We start from the raw sequence: 24,725 nt of genomic DNA on the forward strand, positions 1-24,725 counted from the left end.
CGCAATTTTTATTTTATTTTTATTTATGCATACACACATCCTAGGTGCGTGTGTGGTGCAGTGGATTTTTTTTCAGTTTTTTGTATTTATTTATTTAAAGTGGTGTTAAAGAGCAAGTAAAACCTCATTGGATTTTAGTTCCTCTTTATTCCCCTGCAAAGGATAAGCATAATGGGATAGTATGCATCGCTGGGAGGTAGAGAGGAGACGTTACTGGAAGTGGCAGCAGTGGAGAGTATTGAGTGATTGGTGAGAATTGAAGAGAGCCTATAGCCTCGTACACCCGTACGGGTTTCCCGGCTGACTTTTTACCGCCGGGAAACCCAAGGGGAAAACCTAGAACCTGTTCGGTAACTTTTTCCCCCTACACACGACCGGGTACCCCGACAGGAAAACTGCCATGAGAGCTTTGGTCGGGAATCCAGGCCGTGTGTATGCTCCATCGCAGTGTTTCCCATAGGAAAACTGCCGGGTTAAAAAACGGCGGGAATCCCGACGGGAAAAAAGAGAACTGGTTCTCTTTTTTTCCCGGCAGTTTTCCTGTCGGGAAAACTGCGATGGAGCATACACATGGCCAGTTTTCCAAAAGCTCTCATGGCAGTTTTCCCGACGGGAAAACCGGTCGCATGTACGAGGCTTTAGAGGTTTCTGGGGAGATCCAATTCCCTCTGCTTGGTGAGACCACTTTTATCCGTGGTCACGGATAGCTGGTAAGCAGACTGACTTAAGCCTTGTACACACGATCAGTCCATCCGATGAGAACGGTCTGAAGGACCGTTGTCATCGGTTAACCGATGAAGCTGACTGATGGTCCGTCGCGCCCACACACCATCGGTTAAATAACTGATCGTGTCAGAACGCGGTGACGTAAAACACAACGACTTGCTGAAAAAAATGAAGTTCAAGCATGCGTGGATTTTTAACCGATGGTTGTGCCTACTAACGATCGTTTTTGACCTATCGGTTAGGAATCCATCGTTAAATTTAAAGCGAGTTGGCTTTTTTTTAACCGAAGGTTAAATAACCTATGGGGCCCACACACGATCGGTTTTGACCGAGGTAAACGGTCCATCAGACCGCTGTCCTCTGTTTAACCTATCGTGTGTACGAGGCCTTAGGCCTTGTACACACGATTAGTCCAAACTGATGAAAACGGACTGAAGTTCAGTTTCATCGGTCCAAACCTACGGTGTGTATGGCCCATCAGACTTTTGTCCTTCAGGCCAAAGTTTTAAAACTTGCTTTAAAATCGGACTGATGGACTGATGACCGATCAGTCAAAACCAATGGTTAGTACGCAAAAGCATCAGTTCAAAACCCGCACATGCTCAGAATCAAGTCGACGCATGCTTGGAAGCATTGAACTTCTTTTTTTTTTAGCACGTCGTTGTGTTTTACGTCACCCTGTTGGACTCGATCAGATTTTGAACTGATGGTGTGTAGACACATCAGACCATCAGTCCATCAGACCATCAGATTTCATCCTTCAGTCCGTTTTCATCAGTTTGGACTGATCGTGTGTACATGGCCTCAATCTCACTGGGTGTGGAACGAGATTCTCTCTGGTGTGGAGGAATATCACCCTATCTTCACTTATAGCCCCTTTATCTGCATGGAGCACGGATGTTGGCTATTATACCCATTCTTCAATATATGGACTTGTGATATTGGACTTTTATTAATTCTATCATTGCTTGATATTCTGTTATTATTTTATGCTACTGCTCTAGCGCTGCATTTTTTATTTTACTATTATCTGTGAAGTCTGTATTCTGACTTTAGATGCTGGCAGCTGAACATCCATTTCTCTTTGTTTTAGTGCAGCGTTAGCCTTGGATTTTTTATTATTTACATATTAATGCCGCCGTAATTTGCACACACAGCAAGGTTGGACAGCATTCGTGAGTGACTCACACCACTTGGCTGGGTCTATGTTAAGGAATGGGCCAGGAGCTGCAGCTCCAATAGCCCCTATGTTAATCTGGACCTGACCATTATCTGTGGTCCCAAGGACCCAGCGATCACAGATGCCCGTCGATGCATGCCACAGGGGGTGCGCAAAAAGTGTGATTAAGAGAGGACATCATATGTCGCTCTCCCGGAAATGTGCGACTGCGCTGTAGCAGTCATTCGGCTATAGCATGGTCAAGAAGAGGTTAAAGGCGAACGGCACCTTTTATTTAAAAAAAAATACTAAGCCTAGAACACTTAAACTAGCAATAAACTAAGTGCAATACTTTTTCCCCCATAAACTAAAATTGTCCAGTAGTCTGCCTCAAGAGGCACCATATTCAGCTCTTGATCGTGTGTGCAGCACCATGGCAACTGTTGATCAAACGGTCCAAGATGGCACTTGCTTTGGATGTAAATAATAGGAGGATAAAATTAACTAAAATGGTGGCTGTTGACATCATCAGTAACTGACCATTCAGTTTCCTGTAAAAGAAGTAGCACACAGTATGTACTATTCTGTGCCCTATAATAGGGTTACCAGACGTCCCCGTTTTCCAGGGACAGTCCCTGGATTGAAATGGATGTCCCCGGAGCCCTTCTGTTCCCGGATCTGTCATCTCAGCAGGGGGCCCAGAGGTAGAAAGGGCGGGGACTCCCAAATCCTGTCCGCCAATAAGCTAATGCCCTGCGGTGTAGCTTTTTACAAAACAAATGTCTCCAGGCCCCCTGTGCTCAATGGGGGCCGGGGGACAGTAAGCGGACTATTTTAAAATTTTTGGGTTTAGGCGGATTAATCCATGCCAGCGTGCTACACAGTTGAAGCCCGGCCTCTTCAATATGAATAAACCTGATCGCCCAAACCCAAAAAAAAGAAATAGTCTGCCTACTGTCACCCGGCTCCCACTGAACTCAGGGGGCCCGGAGATGGTTGCATACAATAATTCTATAAACACATAGGCCCAGATTCACATACCTTGGCGCTTAGTTATGCCGGCGTAGCGTTTCGAATATACGATACGCCGACGTAGCGCAGAGCGGCGAGCACAGTATTCACAAAGCACTTGCTCCCTAATCTACGCTGGGTTCCCTCGGCGTAACTCATCGGAAGTGGCAGTGGGCGTGAGCCATGCTAATGAGGCGTGACCCCATGTAAATGATGGGCAGAGCGCCATCAACATACGAATAACGAACGGCGCATGCGCCGTCCCATGGACGCTTCCCAGTGCGCATGCTTAGAATCACGTTGAAACAACTGCCTAAGTTACGTCGAATCACTGCCTACGACGTGAACGTAACCTACAACTAGCCCTATTCACGTACTACGTAAACGGCGTAAAAAACGACGGCTGTGTTCCCTGGTGCAGCCATTTGCATTGATGCTGCTGACTTACACCTGCTTTAGGAGGCTTAACTTTACGCCGGACGTACGACTTACGTAAACCGCGTATATTGATGCGCCGGGCGCAAGTACGTTCGTGAATCGGCGTATCTCACTAATTTGCATATTCGAATCGTAAATCAATGGGAGCGCCCCTTGCGGCAAGCATAAATATGCGCCCACGATACGACGGCGTAGAAAACTTACGTCGGTCGGATAAAGACTATTTTCAGGCGTATCTTGCTTTCAGAGTCAGGCGCATAGATACAACCGCGCATATGTGCACTTACGCGGCGTATCTCGAGATACGTCAGCGTAAGTGCTACGTGAATCCGGGCCATACACTGCATATATCATTTGAGGAAAATATATTTATAAAATAGTTTACCATTTACATTGTACCAATAAAAAAAAAAAAATGTCCCCGGATTTCATTTAAAAAGTCTGGACATCTTACCCTATAAGTCCCAGCTTTTAACAACTAAGGTCACTCGCTCCCATCTGCTCCCCCTCTAATCATCCTGCCCACATGTTAGGCAATTGCTGGACATGATGCTAGGTGCAATAATAGCAACCAGATGTCACTCTCCCTCTTCTTTCATTTCAATGAAGTGTTTATTGTGGAAAGAAGAGGCAGAGTGACATCTAGTGGCCATTATTGCATCTAACATATGCTTGATATGACTCAATTCTCTAAAGCCCTGTACACACGATCGGATATCTGTTGCAATTTAATCCGATGGATTTTTTTATCGGATATCCGATGAGGCTGACTTTCATCAGTCTTGCCTACACACCATCGGTTAAAAATCCTATTGTGTCCAACGTGGTGACGTAAAACACTACGACGTGCTAAGAAAAATGAAGTTCAATCCTTCCGAGCATGCGTCGACTTGATTCTGAGCATGCGTGGATTTTTGACCGATGGATTTCTCCACAGACGATTGTTTTTTTTCTATCAGTTTTTTAACCATAAGAAAAATTTATAACAGGTTGAGTGAGTGAGTGAGTGAAAAACTTATATAGCGCTACACATGCGAACTGAATCGCCTCTGGGCGCTTGTTTGACCACTTCTCCCTTGAGTTCAGAAGAGGTGGGTTTTGATCTTTCTCCTAAAGGCCAAGTGATTCTCCTCCAACCGAATGGAGGTTGGCAAAGTGTTCCAAAGTCGAGGGCCTTGGACAGCAAATCTTCTTTCTCCTTTGGACTTGTATCTGGTTTTGGGGATTTGGAGTAAATTTTGGTTGGAAGATCGCAGAGCACGATTTGGGTTGTAGGCTTTTATTTTGTCGCATAGGTAATGTATTTGGGGGGCATTTCCCCAAATACATTAATGCGTTAGACATAGTGCTTTAAAAGTGATTCTGTCTTTCACTGGTAGCCAGTGAAGGCTTCTCAGTGATGGGGAGATTGATTCCCATGTTTTTTTTCCAGTTACCAGATGCGTGGCCGTGTTCTGAACGACCTGCAGGCGCGTGATTTGGTACTTTGGGAGTCCGAGATAGAGAGCATTTGCATAGTCCAGCCTGGCATTAACAATTGTTCCCACCACGACTGCTATGTCTTCTTTAGGAATAAATGGGATTAGTCTGCATAATATACATAGCAGATGGTGTGATCCGCTGACTACTGACCCTATTTGTGCATCCATTGTCATGTTGGTGTCAAAGAAGACCCCGAGACTTTTGACTTTGGTGCAAGGTGTGATGATTTTTCCTAGAATGGGCGGAGGTGTCCAGGTTGTTGCCAGTTGATTCTTCCGATTGGCGTGAAACAGGAGAAGTTCTGTTTTTGAGCCGTTGAGTTTAAGATAACTCTTTGTCATCCAGTTCTCTATCAAAGAGAGACAATTCTCTAGATTGAGATGGTGATCCTTTTTGTTGCAGATACGAAAATACAATTGTGTGTCATCCGCATAGGAGTGGTAGAGCAGCTTTTGGCTGCTGATAATTTCAAAAAGAGGGCGACGATAGATATTAAACAGCACCGGCGACAGAGGGGATCCTTGAGGGACTCCACATGACATTTTTCAGAAGTGAATGGTCCCAGTTTCACTACTTGTGATCGGTTTTCCAAAAAGGAGGAGAACCAGGGTAAGTCACATTCTGCGATTTTGGCTACTTCAGCTAGCCGAATAAGCAATAGTTTGTGGTCAACCGTATCAAAAGCTGCGCTAAGGTCCAACAGTACTAGAAGACAAGGTTCTCCTTCGTCTGTGGCCTCAAGAGCATCATCCCATATTTTGAGCAATGCTGTTTCCGTCCCGTGCCCTGGACGGAAACCTGATTGATAAGTATCGAGCAAATTATGGGTGTCTAAATGCTGTTGCAGCTGTTGTACCACCACTTTCTCCATTACCTTGGAGAAAACGTTTAGGCCTGCTATTGGACGACAATGTTCAGGGTCTTTGGGGTCAAGGGTGGGTTTCTTTAAGATGGGTTTGATTATCCCTTGTTTCAACAGGGAGGGCACTATGCCTTCCCTGAATGACTGGTTAATCAGCTGCTTGATGGGTGGTGCCAAAATATCAGCACATTCCTTCAGCAGTTTGGTGGGGATAATATCGTTAGGCACTGTGCTATTTCGCAGAGTGCAGATGATTTTTTTTGTGGCATCCAGGGAGACGGGTTTTAGAGTAAACATTGTTACTTGGGCCTGATTCCTGTGGTGATTGGGCTGGGGACTGCTGGGGGGTTGAGGGGGATACTGTTTTGCAGAATGCTTACACGGATCCTTTCAATTTTGTTCACGAAATGGTCCGATAATTCATTGCAAAATTCTTGGGTATCAGAATTGGGGGCTTCAAGACAGGCTGGGTTCATGGTCTGACTAACCAACTTGAAGAGTTCGCGAGGACGGTTTAGGGCATTGGTGATCATCTTGGAGAAATGAATTTTTTTGGCTCGGAAAATTTCTTTGTGGTATTTCTTAGTTGTTTCGTTGTAGATGGCGCGGTTTTCGTCTGTAGTGCTTCTTTTCCAAGCTGCTTCCGCTCTTCTACGTTCTTGCTTAAGGGACAATAGCTGGTTGTTAAACCAGCTGGAGTTGTATTTACGGATACAGGTTTTATGTTTAGGTGCTACCAAGTCGGCTGACTGCAGTAGAGCTGTGTTTATGGCATCCAGGGTTTCAGTGGCTGATTGATGTGAAGGGATCGTTTTTATTTTGTTTCCTAGTATTGTTTTGAAGAGCTCCGAATGGAGCTTTTTCTGCGATCTGGTCCAGTGCATTGACACTGGTTTGGGCATTTTTGTTAAAGGGATATTTTTGGTAATCATAAATTTGATTACATGGTGGTCTGTCCATGGTAACGACTCATTTTCCAGAATTTTTACTTCCAGATTTTGTCTGAAAATAAGATTGAGGGTGTGCCCAGAAGCATGTGTGGGCCCACATACTAGTTGTTGCAGACCTAGTCCTTCCAAGTGGTCAATGCAGGCGACGGCCATGTGATCCTGTGAGGAGTTGGCCCAAAGGTTGAGATCCCCAAGCAGCAAAAAATGTTTGCTGTTTAGTGTGTAAGTGGACAGAAATTCTGTCAGATGTGAGAAGCTACGATTTTGGACCCGGCGGTCTATAGCAGAGTAAGATATGGACGGTCTCCTGTGGATTTGTTTGAAGTTGTAGGAAGAGGGATTCCATGAATGGAAGTGTGTTCTGAAGGACTGGTTTAGTGATCGAGAGAGAACTCTTATGGATCACTGCCAGGCCTCCTCCTCTTTGCCCCACTCTGTTTTCTGTTATTATGCGATAGTTCTCTGGCACCAGTTCATCAAAAATGGTGTTACAGTCAGCTGTGAGCCAGCTTTCTGTAATAAAGAGACAGTCTAAATCGCATTGTAGGATGAGATCATGAATTTCTATTCAGTGTCTTACTGCTGATCTTGTATTGACCAGAGCGCATGATATGGACTTTGGTTTGGCTAGGCAGGTGTAGTGTTTGACTGTCGATCGTCGATCGATTCTCCACAGTCGTTCAGTCCTTAAGACTTTTTTGGTGTTGGCCAGCAATTTTGAGGCCAATGCCTTTAGTCCCCAAATAGTTGCTGGCGAGTACCTCAGTTTTGTCATAGTCACTGACGCACTGGGGGCAGAATGCCTAATAGGGGGGGGGTTTGCAGTAGTGCTGGGAGTGATGATTCACAGAATCCCAGCTCCCTGATTTTTGATCCAGAGGAATGCGAAAAAAACCCTGTCCATGCTAAGCCAATGTGCCGTGGCGGGGGAAAAAAATTCCTTCCTGACCCCCACGGGGCGATCGGACGTGGCCCTGGATAAAAATGCTGCAAAGGTGGTGACCTCGATGGGGGGGGGGGGGGGGGGGGGGGGTGGTTTACCAACTGGTGGTTATTGTGTTGTGGCTTGAGTCCGGAGAGAGCGGTAGGGGACCCATTTACAGGGAGGTAGCAGGCTGGTACCTGATGGGGAGGTGCGGGGGGCCACTCGACCGCGGCGACGTAGGCTGGGGGGGCCCTACCTATCTACATCCCATGGTCCATACGTCCTACACCTAGGATGCGTGCGCCGGTAGCTACTGGAATGCAGTTCTAGCCCTGGGGAAGAGTCTGGCTTTCAGACTCAAGCCTGAAGTCAGGAGAAAAAAATGTCACAAAGTCTAGGTGTACCAAGATGGCCACCAGCTAAAAATCAGGCCCAAGCCAGGGGCTATGAGTCTGGGGGTCTGCAGCATCTGCGACCGGAGGCTCAGGGGTAACTGGGGGGGTAGTAGGGATCCTCCTGGGCCGCGGGGTTTGGTGGAGTTTGAGGGGGGGGGGGTTTGATGGGTATAGTGTGCAAGGTATCTCTGTTGCTGGGGTGTACCAAGATGACCGCCGACCAAGACACAGGACCCAGGCTGGGGGGCTGTCAGCTGGGTGGATTGGCTATGCTGGGGAAGCTGGTTGTTAACTGGTGGTGGATGGGGTCCTCCAGGGGTGGGGGGGGTTATTCTGGGCAGTTCTAGGGTTGTTTTCTGGGCGTAGGTACGGTGTGCCGCTAGGCCGCGGTCTTTCCTAAGACGCGGTAGGTACAGTGTGCCGCTAGGCCGCGGATGAAGCGATAGGTACGGTGTGCCGCTAGGCCACCGTACCTGCCGATGAAGCGGTAGGTACGGTGTGCCGCTAGGCCGCGGATGAAGCCGCGGTCTTTCCTACAGGGCTTAAGAGTCTAAATATTTGAGTCAGGTTTTATCTGATTATTGCACATTGAGGCGCATTCCGGTCACAAAATTTCGGGTCCCAGACTTCCGGTTTTATCTCAACCACGGCAGTGGAACGCACGCTGATCCAGGAAGGTGAGCCGGGCGGTGATGGTTACTGCTTAGTGATACATGGGGGCTATCCTCAGTGCCGGGAGAAGGCACATATCAATGTAAGCAGGCATTCTGTTACTTGTTTTAATCAATTATTAAAAAAAAATTATGCTATGGATCCTTCCTTTTCTTATTTTTGATGTGTATCATGGAGGAGAGGTGGATATAAACATAAGTCTTCTGTTACCTCTATTGATGTTCAAGCAAGTCTAAAAGACCCTACCCACTAGAGCGCTGATTGACCTTCTTTTTAATTATATTCGTCTGGTGAGTAGGAAATCTGTATCAAGCACATCGGTTGTATTCTCCAGATATACTGCCATATAGTGAATTTTTATGTCAATTTAAAAAGCTATCACTGAATAATCTATGCACTTCACAAAGGACTGCTATATTGTAGTGCGTCAGTGCAGTTTTACTGCATTATACTGTAGTGTGTTAGTGGAGTGCAGTGTCTTACACTGCATTACATAACATTTAGTGCTGTAGACAGTGCTGTATACCCCACTTTTTTGGTTGCTGCGCGCTTTTTTTTTGTCCAGTGCTTGCCCCCTTTTTTTTAAATTGTGAGCTGCAGGTTTTTGACTGTGGCACTGTTGTTCCCTTTTTTATAGTTTTGGCATTTCTGTCAGCGGCAATTCTCAAGTTAAAGTGCATCAAACACCATTTTCCATTGATTAAAGTGCATGGAATTACACATCTCCCCATCTCCATCTCTATTACATTTGAGTAATGAGTGAGTAACTTGTATAGCGCTACAAATGCGAACTAAATCGCCTCAAGGCGCTTTTTGCATCCAGTGCCGTCCTATGTCTTCAGAAGAGGTGGGTCTTAAGTTTTTTTCTGAAGGCCCGATGGTTTTCTTCAATGCGGATGTCCATGGGTAGAGCATTCCATAGCCGTGGTCCTTGGACTGCAAATCTTCTCCTTTAGATTTGTAGCGGGTCTTGGGAATGTGGAGGAGGTTTGGGTTAGTTAGGGAAGCAGAAGGTGATGTAATGTGGTGGTCACTCCTTATGTGTTACTTTGCTAAGGGACTAAGAGTTCCTGGGCCATATTCCCGTAGATTTCGGGCGGGCGTCACGTAAGCCATTTACACTCCGCCGCCCCAACCTACAGGAGCAAGTGCTGTATTCCCCAAACACTTGCTCCGTAGTTTGGGGCGGCGTAGTGTAATTGGCCCGGCGTATCCCCGCGTAAATCCAAGGGGGCGGCTTGTATTTAAATTAAGCGTGCCCCCGATTCGAACGAACTGCGCAATCGCCGGGCTTAAAATAGCCCAGTGCGCATGCTCCAGTTCTCTGCGTAAAACGTCAATGACGCCGACGTGTGCGTCATTGACGTAAAGTCGTATTCAAGAACGACTTAGGGAAACGACGTACCCGACGGGAAAAGACGACGCGGACCCATGCATAAACACATGGTGGTCTGTCCATGGTAACGACTCATTTTCCAGAATTTTTACTTCCAGATTTTGTCTGAAAATAAGATCGAGGGTGTGCCCAGAAGCATGTGTGGGCCCACATACTAGTTGTTGCAGACCTAGTCCTTCCAAGTGGTCAATGCAGGCGACGGCCACGTGATCCTGTGAGGAGTTGGCCCAAAGGTTGAGATCCCCAAACAGCAAAAAATGTTTGCTGTTTAGTGTGTAAGTGGACAGAAATTCTGTCAAAGATGTGAGAAGCTGCAATTTTGGACCCGGCGGTCTATAGCAGAGTAAGATATGGATGGTCTCCTGTGGATTTGTTTGAAGTTGTAGGGAGAGGGATTCCATGAATGGAAGTGTGTTCTGAAGGACTGGTTTAGTGATCGAGAGAGAACTCTTATGGATCACTGCCAGGCCTCCTCCTGGCTACAGCAGGGAGGGGTTAAAAATAATTATGTGTAGAGGGTTGGGTGGGCAGCACCAGGCGACTCCCAGTGTTTTGACTCAACTACAAGGCCATAAACTTTATCTCCAGCTTCATGTAGGGCTTACACGACCTGGTGTTCTATTTATCCCTTGCATCAATTCAGACAGCTTAACTCAATGAATAAACTCACTGTTAGAGAGACAGAAGATTAATCCATTTGAATGCTCTGTTTAATGATGGATATTCATAGGTAGAAAAACATTGGTGTTGTAAGCCACATGGAAAGATGTTTCAGCATGGTAGATATACATGGCTAATGAGAGAGAGACAGGAAGTGGAGGGGTATATAAGGAACTACAGTGAGAGAGAGAGAGAGAGTTCAGCTAGACAGAAGGGAGCAGAGCTTAAAGACACAGAGCAATAATAAATCACATAGGGCCTGATTTACTATGCTCTGTGCGCTGCGCTGGTTCATGCGTTAATTAGTACTCCGGGTGGAGGCTTAATCAGGCGCATGAACCAGCGTAGCAGCCGGCGCATTGAAACTAATATGTAAAGCCGCGCCGAACTCCCTATTGAAGTCTATGGGAGAAATCAAAAGTGTTCATTTTAAAGGCTAATCTGCAAGTTTTGTCCTAAAAAGTGTTTGGGGACCTCAGTCCTGCCCCAGGGAACATGTATCAATGCTTTTTTTATTTTATTAAACGGCCGTTTTTTCGGGAGCAGTGAAATTAATAATTCTTAAAGTGAAACAATAAAAGTGAAATATTCCTTTAAATTTCGTACCTAGGGGGGGGGTGTAATGTCAGCATGTGAAATAGCGCATTTTTCCCGCACTTAGAACTCCCCCTGCACAAAGTGACATTCAGAAGGAAAAAAGTCATTTAAAATTTCACACGCGGCTATAATGAATTGTCGGCTCTGACAATTCTAAAAGGATTCATTCATAAAACAAACCAAAAAATGTGTAGGGGTTCCCCCAAATTAAATTACCAGGCCCTTCAGGTCTGGAATGGATATTAAGGGGAACCCCGCCGTAAAAACCAAAAAAAAAAAAGACGTGCGGTTCCCGGCAAATATCCATTCCAGACCCTTCAGGTCTGGTGTGGATTTTAAGGGGAACTCCACCCCAAATTGAAAAAAAAAATGGCGTGGAGTCTCCCTAAAAATCCACACCAGACCCTTATCCGAGCACGTTGACCTGGCCGGCCGCAGAAAAGAGGGGGGGACAGAGTGCGGCCCCCCCCCTCTCCTGAACCGCACCAGGCCACATGCCCTCAACATGGGGAGGATGTCCCCATGTTGATGGGGACAAGGGTCTCATCCCCACAACCCTTGCCCGGTGGTTGTGGGGGTATGCGGGCGGGAGGTTTATCAGAATCTGGAAGACCCCTTTAACAAAGGGGACCCCCAGATCCTGCCCCCCCCCCTGTGTGAAATGGTAATGGGGTACATTGTACCTCTACCATTTCACCCCAAAAAAAATGTCAAAGTGTTAAAAATGACAGTAGCCGGTTTTTGACAAATCTTTTAATAAAATCTTCTTTTCTTCTTTCCTTCGTGTTTCTTCCGCTACTTCTTTCTTCTCGTCCACATCTTGCCCGACGTCTTCTTCTATCTTCTCCGTCCGTCCTTCAGCCTTCTGGTCACGCATCTTGCCCGTTGTCTTCTCCGTCCGCCTCCTCGTCCGCATCTTGGGTCTTCTGCGGTCTTCTTCTCGGTCCGCCGCCTTCTCGTCCCCGGACACAGCGTTTGAATTTGATTTGGCCGCCGTTTTCCCGCTCCTGGGACCCGCCCCCCTCTGACGCCACAAGTAAACTCCTTAGAAGGTCATGTGCGTCAGAGGGGGGCGGGGTCGCAGAGCGTCACACAGCGGGGGAATTCAATTTCAATCGCGCCGCCCGGAGAAGAAGTTCCCGCCGTGTCACACTCATGTGACCCCGCCCCCCTCTGACGCCACAAGTAAACTCCTTAGAAGGTCATGTGCGTCAGAGGGGGGCGGGGTCACATGAGTGTGACACGGCGGGAACTTCTTCTCCGGGCGGCGCGATTGAAATTGAATTCCCGCCGTGTCACACTCATGTGACCCCGCCCCCCTCTGACGCACATGACCTTCTAAGGAGTTTACTTGTGGCGTCAGAGGGGGGCGGGTCCCAGGAGCGGGAAAACGGCGGCCAAATCAAATTCAAACGCTGTGTCCGGGGACGAGAAGGCGGCGGACCGAGAAGAAGACCGCAGAAGACCCAAGATGCGGACGAGGAGGCGGACGGAGAAGACAACGGGCAAGATGCGGGACCAGAAGGCGGAAGGACGGACGGAGAAGATAGAAGAAGACGTCGGGCAAGATGTGAACGAGAAGAAAGAAGTAGCGGAAGAAACACGAAGGAAAGAAGAAAAGAAGATTTTATTAAAAGATTTGTCAAAAACCGGCTACTGTCATTTTTAACACTTTGACTTTTTTTTGGGGGTGAAATGGTAGAGGTACAATGTACCCCATTACCATTTCACATAGGGGGGGGGCCAGGATCTGGGGGTCCCCTTTGTTAAAGGGGTCTTCCAGATTCTGATAAGCCCCCCGCCCGCAGACCCCCACAACCACCGGGCAAGGGTTGTGGGGATGAGACCCTTGTCCCCATCAACATGGGGACATCCTCCCCATGTTGAGGGCATGTGGCCTGGTGCGGTTCAGGAGAGGGGGGGGGCCGCACTCTGTCCCCCCCTCTTTTCTGCGGCCGGCCAGGTCAACGTGCTCGGATAAGGGTCTGGTGTGGATTTTTAGGGGGACTCCACGCCATTTTTTTTTTCAATTTGGGGTGGAGTTCCCCTTAAAATCCACACCAGACCTGAAGGGTCTGGAATGGATATTTGCCGGGAACCGCACGTCTTTTTTTTTTTTGGTTTTTACGGCGGGGTTCCCCTTAATATCCATTCCAGACCTGAAGGGCCTGGTAATTTAATTTGGAGGGACCCCCTTTTTTTATTTATTTTTTTAATGAGCAATGACTCTATTCTTTATAGCCATGAGTACTTTAACCACTTGCCCACCGGGTTAATTCTGGCACTTCTCTCCTTCATGTGAAAATCACAATTTTTTGGCTAGAAAATTAATCAGAACCCCCAAACATTATATATTTTTTTTTAGCAGACATCCTAGGGAATAAAATGGCAGTCATTGCAATACTTTTTGTCACACCGTATTTGCGCAGCGGTCTTACAAGCGCACTTTTTTTGGATAAAAATCACTTTTTTGAAGTAAAAAATAAGACAACAATACATTTTGCCCAATTTTTTTCTATATTGTGAAAGATAATGTTACGCCGAGTAAAATGATAACCAACATGTCACGCTTAAAAATTGCGCCCGCTCGTGGCATGGCGTCAAACTTTTACCCTTTAAAAATCTCGATAGGCGACGTTTAAAAAATTCTACAGGTTGCATTTTTTGAGTTGCAGAGTAGGTCTAGGGCTAGAATTATTGCTCTCACTCTAACGATCGCGGCGATACCTCACTTGTGTGGTTTGAATACTGTTTTCATATGCGGGCGCTACTCGCGTATGCGTTTGCTTCTGTGCGCGAGCTCGTCGGGACGGGGCGCTTTAAAATTTTTTTTTGGGGTTTTCTTATTTATTTTTATTTAGTTTTATAATGTTTTACACTGAAATAAAAAAATAAAAAAAAAATGATCAGTTTTCTTCCTATTACAAGGAATGTAAACATCCCTTGTAATAGGACTAGTGTGTGACAGGTCCTCTTTATGGAGAGAGGCGGGGTCAATAAGGCTGGAAAGCATGGTATTGAAAAAAAAAAAAAAAAGTTCTCATGCTTTCAGCTGCAATCATGTTCGTTCACCACAGTGGTGTAGTGTATAGCACTTTGACCTAGCAGCAAAAGAGTCGTTGGTTCGAATCCCGCCCGTGACAGCATCTGCATGGAGTTTGCATGTTCTCCCTGTGCCTGCGTGGGTTTCCTCCCACAATATAAAAACACGCTGTAAATCGGTTCCGGTCTAAATAAGCCCTAATATGCAGTAGTATATTTAGGTTTGGTTCTGCCCTAGGCCTGACTACATATCTGCACCTCCTAATAGAAAAATGACCCACCCCTTCCTGTCAAGGTCACACCCTGTTTTTGTATAACCCCGCCCAGTAATTTTCAGGGGACCCACACACTAGTTCTGGGGGGGCACTGGATTCCCTTAACCACTTCCATACCAGGCACTTACGCACCTTCCCGCCCAAGCCAATTTTCAGCTTTCAACACTGTCGCACTTTGAATGGCAATTGCGCGGTCATACAACACTGTACCCAAACAAAATTGGCGTCCTTTTTTCCCCACAAATAGAGCTTTCTTTTGTTGTTATTTGATCACCTCTGCGTTTTTTTTTATGCGCAACAACTAAAAAAAGACTGCAAATTTTGAAACAAAAAAAACGTTTTTCTTTTTTTAGGTTAATTTTTTTGTAAATAAGTTTTTCTCTTTCAATTACGGGCACTGATATGGCGGCACTGATGGGCACTCATGGGCGGCACAGATGGGCGGCACTTATGGGTGGCACTGATGGATACTTATGGGCGGCACTTATGGGTGGCACTGATGGATACTTATGGGTGGCACAGGTGGGCACTGATAGGTGGGCACTGTGCATGGATGGGCACTGTGGGGTGGCACTGATTTTCCCAGTCAGTGCCCATTTGTGGGCACTGATTGGCATCTTTTTTCTTATTTTTTAATGCTTTTTGTTTTTTTGTTCTATATTTTTTTTGTTTTTGCACACCCTGGTGGTCCAGGGTGGGCATCCCTGGTGGTCCAGTGTGGTGATCCGAGGGGGGGCTGCGCTTGTTGATTATAGTTCTTGTCAGGGGCGGACTGACCATTGAGTCACTCGGGCACTGCCCGAGGGCCCCATCCGGGTTGCCAGGCTCAGTAAAACCAGGGACAGTATGTAAAAATCTGTGTTTTTTTTAGATCTGTCCCCGATATGTCCAAAAATGACATGCTTTTAATGTGAATATCCCAAGATTTTAGCTGCCCGCCTCTGCACTACCTCCTGGCGTGGTGGTCATCTGTAAGCCAGAGGGGCCCCATAATCTTCTATTGCCCAGGGGCCCCATGAGTTGTCAGTCCGCCCCTGGTTCTAGTTTAAGCACAAATTTCATAGAGTTTTATTGAGAGGCCTAAGAAAATATAACCATGCCAATAGGCCAGGATACAGCGTTGCTAATATGTAGGAATGTGTGTGTTAGAGCACCCCACCCAATGTTAACTAAAAAATTATTAATTTGCAAATAAGTATTATCTGCTCATTTTTTTGGGGATGTCTGCACCCCTGATAGTGACAACATTTGTGAGGTGTCTTCACCCTTTCTAATTCATTCACTTCCTGTCACATAGCCAAACAGGAAGTGAGGGTAAAACCTTACTAATATCTTTTCTTGGGGACACAGAGATCAATCTAAATAGTTTCCCATTATGTAAATTGCACTCTAGCATTTTGCTGTGTACACCCCAAATTATTAGGGATCTTGGACTTTGGGGTCCATTTACTAAAGGCAAATCCACTCCTACAAGTGCAAAGCAAGGAAGAAAACAAAACAACTTTGCTTCTACAGGATTGGATGTTAAAACCATCAGTGCTTCCTCTCTGATTTTCAGCAACTATGCTTGTACTGCAGAGTGGCTTTGCCTTTACTAAACCCCAAACTAAATAATCATTTGGGGCAGGGATCCTCAAACTACGGCCCTCCAGCTGTTGTAGAACTACACATCCCATGAGGCCTTGTAATGCACTGACATTCACAGACATGACTAGGCATGATGGGAATTGTAGTTCCTGAACAACTGGAGGGCCGTAGTTTGAAGACCCATGATTTGGGGTGTACACAGCAGTGCTGGAGTGCAATTTGCTTAATGGGGACACTAGTTAGATTGACCGGTGTCCCCAAGAAATGACACTGGTAGGGTTTTAACCTCACTTCCTGTTCAGCTGTGACAGGAAGTGAAGCCAATTTTAAGAAAAGGGACACAAAGCTCAACACAAAAATAAAAAAACACAAAGCAGGGGTTCTAACACTCACTTGGCTTCCCTCAAACACCCACAATTTGAATAGGATTGCCTTGCGCTAGATTTAAGCACAGTGCTGTAAATCAGCACGTCAAGCCTGTCCACCAATAGCAAACCCCCCCCACAGGCCATGTTTGCAGGTTTTCCTTCATCTTGCACATGTGCTTTAAAATACAGTCTGGACAGCAATTCTTGATAAGGGAAATCCCCAAAACATGTCCTGTCGGGGGTACTTGAGGGCTGAGGACCACTGCAGAATAAATAAAATACTTACCAGTTTTTGTCTTTAAAGTCATGGAGAATAAACATGGCAAACATTTCATGATTACACACCAGGAAAGAAGCTTAGACAAAAATCACACATAATTTGTTAGGCCCAAACCTAGTTCAGCTGCAGCTGTCAACATATGTAGCATGAAAAAGTAACAAAAGACAAACTTAACAATTTTAAAGTAATTTTTATTGGTCAACAAAACAAGGAAAGCAAAAAAAGACAAACAAACAAAAATACATTTCAAAATTCTAATTAACCATAGCTTCACACATTTTTCATAAAATAAGGCCACATAGACAAATACATCAAAGTGAACATCATTTAAAAATAAACCAAAACCAAAACCATTGGCAAAATAAAACAAACCACATTTGTGTTTAGCAACAGCATTTCTGCCAGCCTGCCCCTTCTGAGGGCAGCTGAGGACTGATCGATCCAAGCTTTTTATAACAGTGCTAGTAATGAATCAATTGAAATCACATGAACAAATTGCAGTCTCTAGTTTGGGTGAGCTTGTAATTGGGCACACCTGCAATTAATCCAAACCACGCTCTATGAGCATCCAATGAGTGTTTTTCACCTTTTAAAAAGAAAGGATATTTTTTTTCTAAGTGTTTGAGCATGCTCAGTTCATCACACATGTAGGAACCAAGCTGCAATGGAATGAGAGCTTTTTTTTTTTGTTTCCCCTGATCTGATGCTTTCCAGCCTGAAGGGGAGGTGTTAAAGACAGAAGTAAACACGCACATTTAATAATCTATTTGTGTGAAAAAAAAGGTTGCCAATTTTGTTTGGGAGCCACGTCGCACGACTGCGCAATTGTCAGTTAAAGCGACGCCGCGCCGAATCACAAAAACTTGCCCGGTCATTGACCAGAAATATGGTCCGGGCTCAAGTGGTTAAAAATTAACAAAACACAAAAGTGAGCCCAATTTTTGGGGATAATGTGAAAGATGATGTTACACTGAGTAAATAGATACCTTACATGTCACGCTTTACTATTGGAAACACTCCTGCAATGGGGCCAAAATGAATTCCGTGAATATCCCCATAGGCGACCTTTTTCTTTTTTTTCCAGGTTACCAGTTTATAGTTACAAAGAAGGTCTAGTGGTAAAAGTATTGCTCTCGCTCTAATGCACGCGTCAATACCTCACATGTGTGGTTTGAACGATGTTTATATATGTGGGCGGGACTTGCGTAAGTCCCGCCCACATATGTAAAAATTATTTTAACTTTTTGCTATAATAAATATCCCCAAAAATATATATTCAAAAAACTAAAAAAACCCTCAGTTTAGGCCGATACGTATTCTACATCTTTTTGGTTCCAAAAAATCGCAAATACCGTTTAGTGTTTGGTTTTTGCAAAAGTTATAGCGTCTACAAATTTTTTTTTTTGTTGTTTTAACTAGTTATTGGGGCGATCAGCGATTTTTATCGGTACTGCGACATTATGGCGGACACATCGAACAGTTTTTTGGAACCATTGGCATTTTTCTAGCGATCAGTGCTGTAAAAAATGCATTGCTTACTCAAAAAATGCCACTGGCAGGGAAGGGGTTAACACTAGGTGCGAGGGAGGGGTTAAATATGTTCCCTGGGTGTGTTCTAACTGTAGGGGGGGGGGTGGGACTGACATGTGTAAATGACAGATCGCTGTTCATGAAGGGGAACTCCAGACCCCCCCCCCAAAAAAATAAGGTGGGTTCCCTCCAGGTGCATACCAGGCTCTTAGGCTTGGTCTGGAACATAAGGGGTTAAACCGGGGCCAAAAAAAATAGCGTGGGCCCCCCCCCCCAAGATCCAAACCAAGCCCTTATCCCAGGCACGCAGTCTGGTCAGACAGGAATGGGGGTGGGGACGAGCGAGCGCCCCCCTCCCTCCTGAGCCATACCAGACCACATGCCCTCAACATGGGGGAGTGTGTGCTGTGGGGGAGGGGGCACTGCCCCCCCACCCCAAAGCACTCTTGCCCCCATGTCGATAGGGACAAGAGCCTCTTCCCGACAACCCTGGCCGTTGGTTGTCGGGGTATGCGGGCGGAGAGCTTATCAGAATCTGAGAGACCCCTTTAATAAAGGGGTCCCCAGATTCCGGCCCCCCACCCTATGTGAATGAGTATGGGGTACATCGTACCTCTACCCATTCACATGGGGGAAATGTAAAGTAAAAAAAAAACACCACACAGAATAAAATATTTTATTAATCTGCTCCGGAGCCCCCCCTTTCTTCTTTAGCTCTCTTAGAAGGGGGGGTTTCTTCTCTCCCGATCTTCCGCCGGGACCCTGGGCTTCGGTGATTTCTGCCGGGGGAGGGCGCCATCCCTCGGTCCTCTCCGGAGCCTTCCGCCGGATGCCCCCACCCCATTTAAGCTCTTTTTCATTAGGGAGGGGCATCCGGACTTCGGGGTCTTCTGCCGGGGGATGGCGCCTATCCCCCGGTCTTTCCGGTGCCTTCCGCCAGGGTTCCGGTCTTCCTGGTCTTCTGCCGGGGGTGCGCCAACTCCCCGGTCTTTTCTCTTCTGTCTTCTCTGCTCCCTCTTCTGCCTGGCTCCCCCGCGGAGCCAGGGCTTTCTTTCGTCTTCTTTCTTCTCTCTTCCTTCTTCTGCCTGTCTCCTCCGGGAGCCCAGGGCTTGTCTCCGCTGTCTTCTTCCTTCTCTTCCATTCGATGTTGACACGACGAGGTTCCGCGCTGACATGCCGTGTCAGCGGCGGGCATGGACTTATATAGGGTAATGCCACCATGTGACCTCAACCCATGTGACATCACATTCCCTGGGCATGATGGGAATGTGATGTCACATGGGTTGAGGTCACATGGTGGCATTGCCCTATATAAGTCCATGCCCACTGCTCAGACGGCATTCCAGCGCCGGACCTCGTCGTGTCAACATCGAATGGAAGAGAAGGAAGAAGACAGCGGAGACAAGCCCTGTGCTCCCGGAGGAGACAGGCAGAAGAAGGAAGGAAGGGAGAATAAAGAAGACGGAAGAAAGCCCTGGCTCCGCGGGGGAGCCAGGCAGAAGAGGGAGCAGAGAAGACAGAAGAGAAAAGACCGGGGAGTTGGCGCACCCCCGGCAGAAGACCAGGAAGACCGGAACCCTGGCGGAAGGCACCGGAAAGACCGGGGGATAGGCGCCATCCCCCGGCAGAAGACCCCGAAGTCCGGATGCCCCTCCCTAATGAAAAAGAGCTTAAATGGGGTGGGGGCATCCGGCGGAAGGCTCCGGAGAGGACCGAGGGATGGCGCCCTCCCCCGGCAGAAATCACCGAAGCCCAGGGTCCCGGCGGAAGATCGGGAGAGAAGAAACCCCCCCTTCTAAGAGAGCTAAAGAAGAAAGGGGGGGCTCCGGAGCAGATTAATAAAATATTTTATTCTGTGTGGTGTGTTTTATTTTACTTTACATTTCCCCCATGTGAATGGGTAGAGGTACGATGTACCCCATACTCATTCACATAGGGTGGGGGGCCGGCATCTGGGGGCCCCCTTATTAAAGGGAGCTCGCAGATTCCGATTAGCCCCGCCCGCATACCCCGACAACCAATGGCAAGGGTTGTCGGGAAGAGGCTCTTGTCCCTATCGACATGGGGGCAAGAGTGCTGTGGGGTGGGGGGGCAGTGCCCCCCTCCCCCACAGCACACACTCCCCCATGTTGAGGGCATGCGGTCTGGTACGGCTCAGGAGGGGGGGGGCCGCTCGCTCGTCCCCTCCCCCATTCCTGTCCGGGCCAGACTGCATGCTTGGGATGAGGGCTTGGTTTGGATCTGGGGGGGACCCCCGCGCCGAATCGGCGCGGGTTTAACCCCTCACGTTCCGGACCAAGCCTAAGAGCCTAATGTAGCCCTGAAGGGGGACCCGCGCCGATTTCAAGTTTGAAATTTGGCGCCGAGTTCCCCTTCAGGGCTGAAAACAGCTCGGAGATTCCCGTGCGCCGCGTCACGCAGCGCATTCACGGGTACGCCGCTTGGTATTTACCAAGATTTTCACGGCGTACTGACAAGGCGCACGGGAATCCCTGACTTTTCTCTCTGCGCATGCCCAGTATGCAAATGAACCTCCCGAGGTTCAGGCGCACTGTGCAAGCGTACGGGGATCTGTTTTCAAAAAACACTTTCCCTTTCAATTCGGCCCGCCAAACACTTTAAAACACATGTCACTTCACTTCCCCTGCATCCCCCCACCTCCCCCCCAATAAACTCCCGCCCAAACCCCCGCAATTTACAGTTTAATGTGCCGTGCGCCAGGTCTGTACTGGTGCACAATGCACCCTCTCCTGGGCGCACGGAGCACATTAGTAACTAGGGAAATACACTGCACTAGCAGCGTATTTCTTTAGTAAATGGCCAAACGGCTGCTACTCCTGCTTTTACTCCATGAGTCATGGAGTAAAGGCTTGGTAAATCAGGCCCATAGTGTAACACAAAATCCACTGCCGCCTGGTTATAATTGACCTTGATTATAATTTACTGTGTAGTCCCACCGGATCCTGCCACCTGGATATACAGTTTGGGCAACATACAGTATGTGAAGGGTAGGTTTGCTTTACTAAGTCACAAGTGTGGGGAAGGATTGGTGCTGGTCAAAATGTTTTAATTACAGGATTTAAAACTTCACTGGTGCTCTACAAAGGTACTAAATATGTGTGCAGAGATCCTGAGGCACCTGCTATTCAAGGACAGGATACAAATTAAACTGACTGTTACTTGATGAAAAATATTTAGCGCTTACCTGTCCCACACTGCCAGTCTTTGATGTCCTGTAGAGCTAAGGTGCTATTCACATTTTGCGTGTCCATACTTTTTGCAATTCACACGCTCTTCTGCATGTTGCGCATCGGGTGACCCATTCACTTTTACACAAGTGTTTTGCAGTGACACTTGTGCGTTTTGTCAAGCAACAATTGTGCCGATATTTCACTTTGTTTCTGATGCCACTAAGGATGAATGGCACCGAAACATACATTGCATGCTTTGATGTAATTTAAGTATGATTTGGAATTGTGGGCAGAATTAGGCTGATTCTGCCTGCGATTCCAAATCGTTAAGTGTGAATGGGGTTTTAGCTTTTTCTTGACTTGCGGTGCTGATTTAAAGTTTTTTTTTGTTTTTGTTTTTTTATATAGTAACAGAATTGCTTTAGAAAAACTTGCAAAACAATTACATACTGATGAATTGTGAAGCTTTAAGTACACTTGTATTTTAATGGATTGTAATTTTTTTGCACAGGCATGATGTCACCCTGTGTAAGAGCTCAAAGGAAGAGGAGCACAAAGAAGAAAAGCCACCTATGGGCAGAACACTTGCAGAAAGGTAACATGATAAACAAATAATTTTTAATCCTCCCTTAGCCGCTTGACCCCTGGAAGGTTTTACACCCTTCATGACACATTTTTTTTTTTTTTATTCAGCACTGTTCCTCTTTTAATTGGCAATTGTATGGTCATACAATGGGTTGATTTACCACTAAACGACCTTGGGCCAGATTCAGAGAGAAATACGACGGTGTATCTATGCGACTGATTCATAGAATCAGTTACGCATAGATATGCCTAAGATTCGACAGGTGTAACTGTGTTACACCATCGGATCTTAACTGCAACTTAAAAATGGCCGCTGGGGGCGTTCTCGCTGATTTACGTTGAGAAATATGTAAATCAGCGAGATACGCCAATTCACAAACATACGCGGGCCCGACGCAGTGTTGTTACGACGTTTACGTAGCGGTTTTCCCGGCGTATACTTACCCCTGCTTCTATGAGGCGCAGCCAATGTTAAGTATAGCCGTCGTTCCCGCGTCGACTTTTTATTTTACGTCGTTTGCGTACGCCGATTCACAAAACCGCTCGTCGCAAGTTACGCTCACCCCCCGAAACCACTGACGTCCTAGCGACGTCAGTGGGAGCAATGCACGCCAGGAAAATTTGCGGACGGCGTATGCGCATATAAATCGGCGCGGGGACGCGCCTGATTTAAATGCTACACTCCCCCTAGCCACGGAATTTAAATTCCGCCGGGGGATTTATAATCCGCCGCCGCAAGTTTGGAGGTAAGTGTTTTGTGAATTACCCACTTGCCTCTCAAACTTGCGGCAGCGGATCTTAAATCACATAGGTCACGCGGATCTAAAGATCCGCTGATCTATGTGAATCTAGCCCCTTGTGTCTATTTCCTGGTACTAATTCGCAGCTGAGTTAAAGGTATCTATACTCGTGTTCTTAAAAGTGCTGCATTAACTCTCATTCAAGCAGGTGTGTCAGAGGGGCTGAGGTTGTTCTTGGAATCGAGGTGCAGAACAGGAAATCCACATTACCAACAACGGGATGGTACTGGTGCAAAGTTATGATTACCGATACTGGAGCCATCAGTCTGTGTATAGGTAAAAATGACACCAATGCTGGAGCATCATTCCCCCTGTTGAACTTCATCAACGGGACACTATTCTTCTCATTGATATAAAAAGTGGGGCACTATTTCTCCCATCAAAACCAATGACGTGGCACTGATATCTGGAATTTTCTACTCCCACAGGCCATAGTTCGGCCCCCCTAAAGCCTCAAAGACAGTAAACTGCCCCTTTGCCTACAAAACTTTAGCGACCCCTGCTCTAAACAAATGCAAACAGCTCTTCCCCACATTAGAAGTGGTAAACTCGCCTCTCTGGTGGCCCAGGTCTACTACCTTACCTCCATTCTAGTTATACAATCTCCATAAGATACTGGCATTCAGCATTCATGGGAGTGTCGGATGCTTGTGCTCCCCACGTGCTGTGGCTCTAACCCAACTTCACTGCTGTGTCCTGTAGCAAATAGAGGATGTAGACACAGCATGTGGTGGGACACACAGGCGTCTAACACGCCAAAAAGTGAATATACTACCTCTCCCATTGCAGGGGAGTGCCATTTCCATTTGCTTAGGGACCTTATAGAGCAGGGGTGGGCAATTATTTTTTCGATGGGGCCACATGAGAAACTAAAAATATTTTGGAGGGCCGGGCCAAAAGGCTAAACTCAATACTGCATAAAATCAATTGTATTTCTTTATAAAAAGCAGTAAATATCATTGTTGGAAAACTGGTACGAGTACTTGTTATAGACATGGCACAGGAGGGGGACAGAGGCTGGGGACATGGCACAGGAGGGGGACAGAGGCTGGGGACATGGCACAGGAGGGGGACAGAGGCTGGGGACATGGCACAGGAGGGGGACAGAGGCTGGGGACATGACACAGGAGGGGGACAGAGGCTGGGGACATGACACAGGAGGGGGACAGAGGCTGGGGACATGACACAGGAGGGGGACAGAGGCTGGGGACATGACACAGGAGGGGGACAGAGGCTGGGGACATGACACAGGAGGGGGACAGAGGCTGGGGACATGACACAGGAGGGGGACAGAGGCTGGGGACATGACACAGGAGGGGGACAGAGGCTGGGGACATGACACAGGAGGGGGACAGAGGCTGGGGACATGACACAGGAGGGGGACAGAGGCTGGGGACATGACACAGGAGAGGGACAGAGGCTGGGGACATGGCACAGGAGGGGGACAGAGGCTGGGGACATGGCACAGGAGGGGGACAGAGGCTGGGGACATGGCACAGGAGGGGGGAGAGAGGCTGGGGACATGACACAGGAGGGGGACAGAGGCTGGGGACATGACACAGGAGGGGGACAGAGGCTGGGGACATGGCACAGGAGGGGGACAGAGGCTGGGGACATGACACAGGAGGGGGACAGAGGCTGGGGACATGACACAGGAGGGGGACAGAGGCTGGGGACATGACACAAGAGGGGGACAGAGGCTGGGGACATGACACAAGAGGGGGACAGAGGCTGGGGACATGGCACAGGAGGGGGACAGAGGCTGGGGAAATGACACAGGAGGGGGACAGAGGC

General features: G+C 47.3%; 1 protein-coding gene across 1 annotated transcript in view; it reads left to right on the top strand.

Annotated features, from left to right (window-relative positions):
* Nucleotides 1–24,725, top strand: part of STPG1 (sperm tail PG-rich repeat containing 1) — a 129,959-nt gene that overhangs the window by 681 nt on the left and 104,553 nt on the right. The window contains exon 2 of the mRNA XM_040337177.1: nt 22,058–22,141. Within this exon, the coding sequence (XP_040193111.1) occupies nt 22,058–22,141 (84 nt within the window). The remainder of the gene's footprint in view (nt 1–22,057; nt 22,142–24,725) is intronic.

The sequence above is a fragment of the Rana temporaria genome, chromosome 2 (genome assembly GCF_905171775.1).
Source record: "Rana temporaria chromosome 2, aRanTem1.1, whole genome shotgun sequence".
NCBI classification, from domain to species: Eukaryota; Metazoa; Chordata; class Amphibia; order Anura; family Ranidae; genus Rana; species Rana temporaria.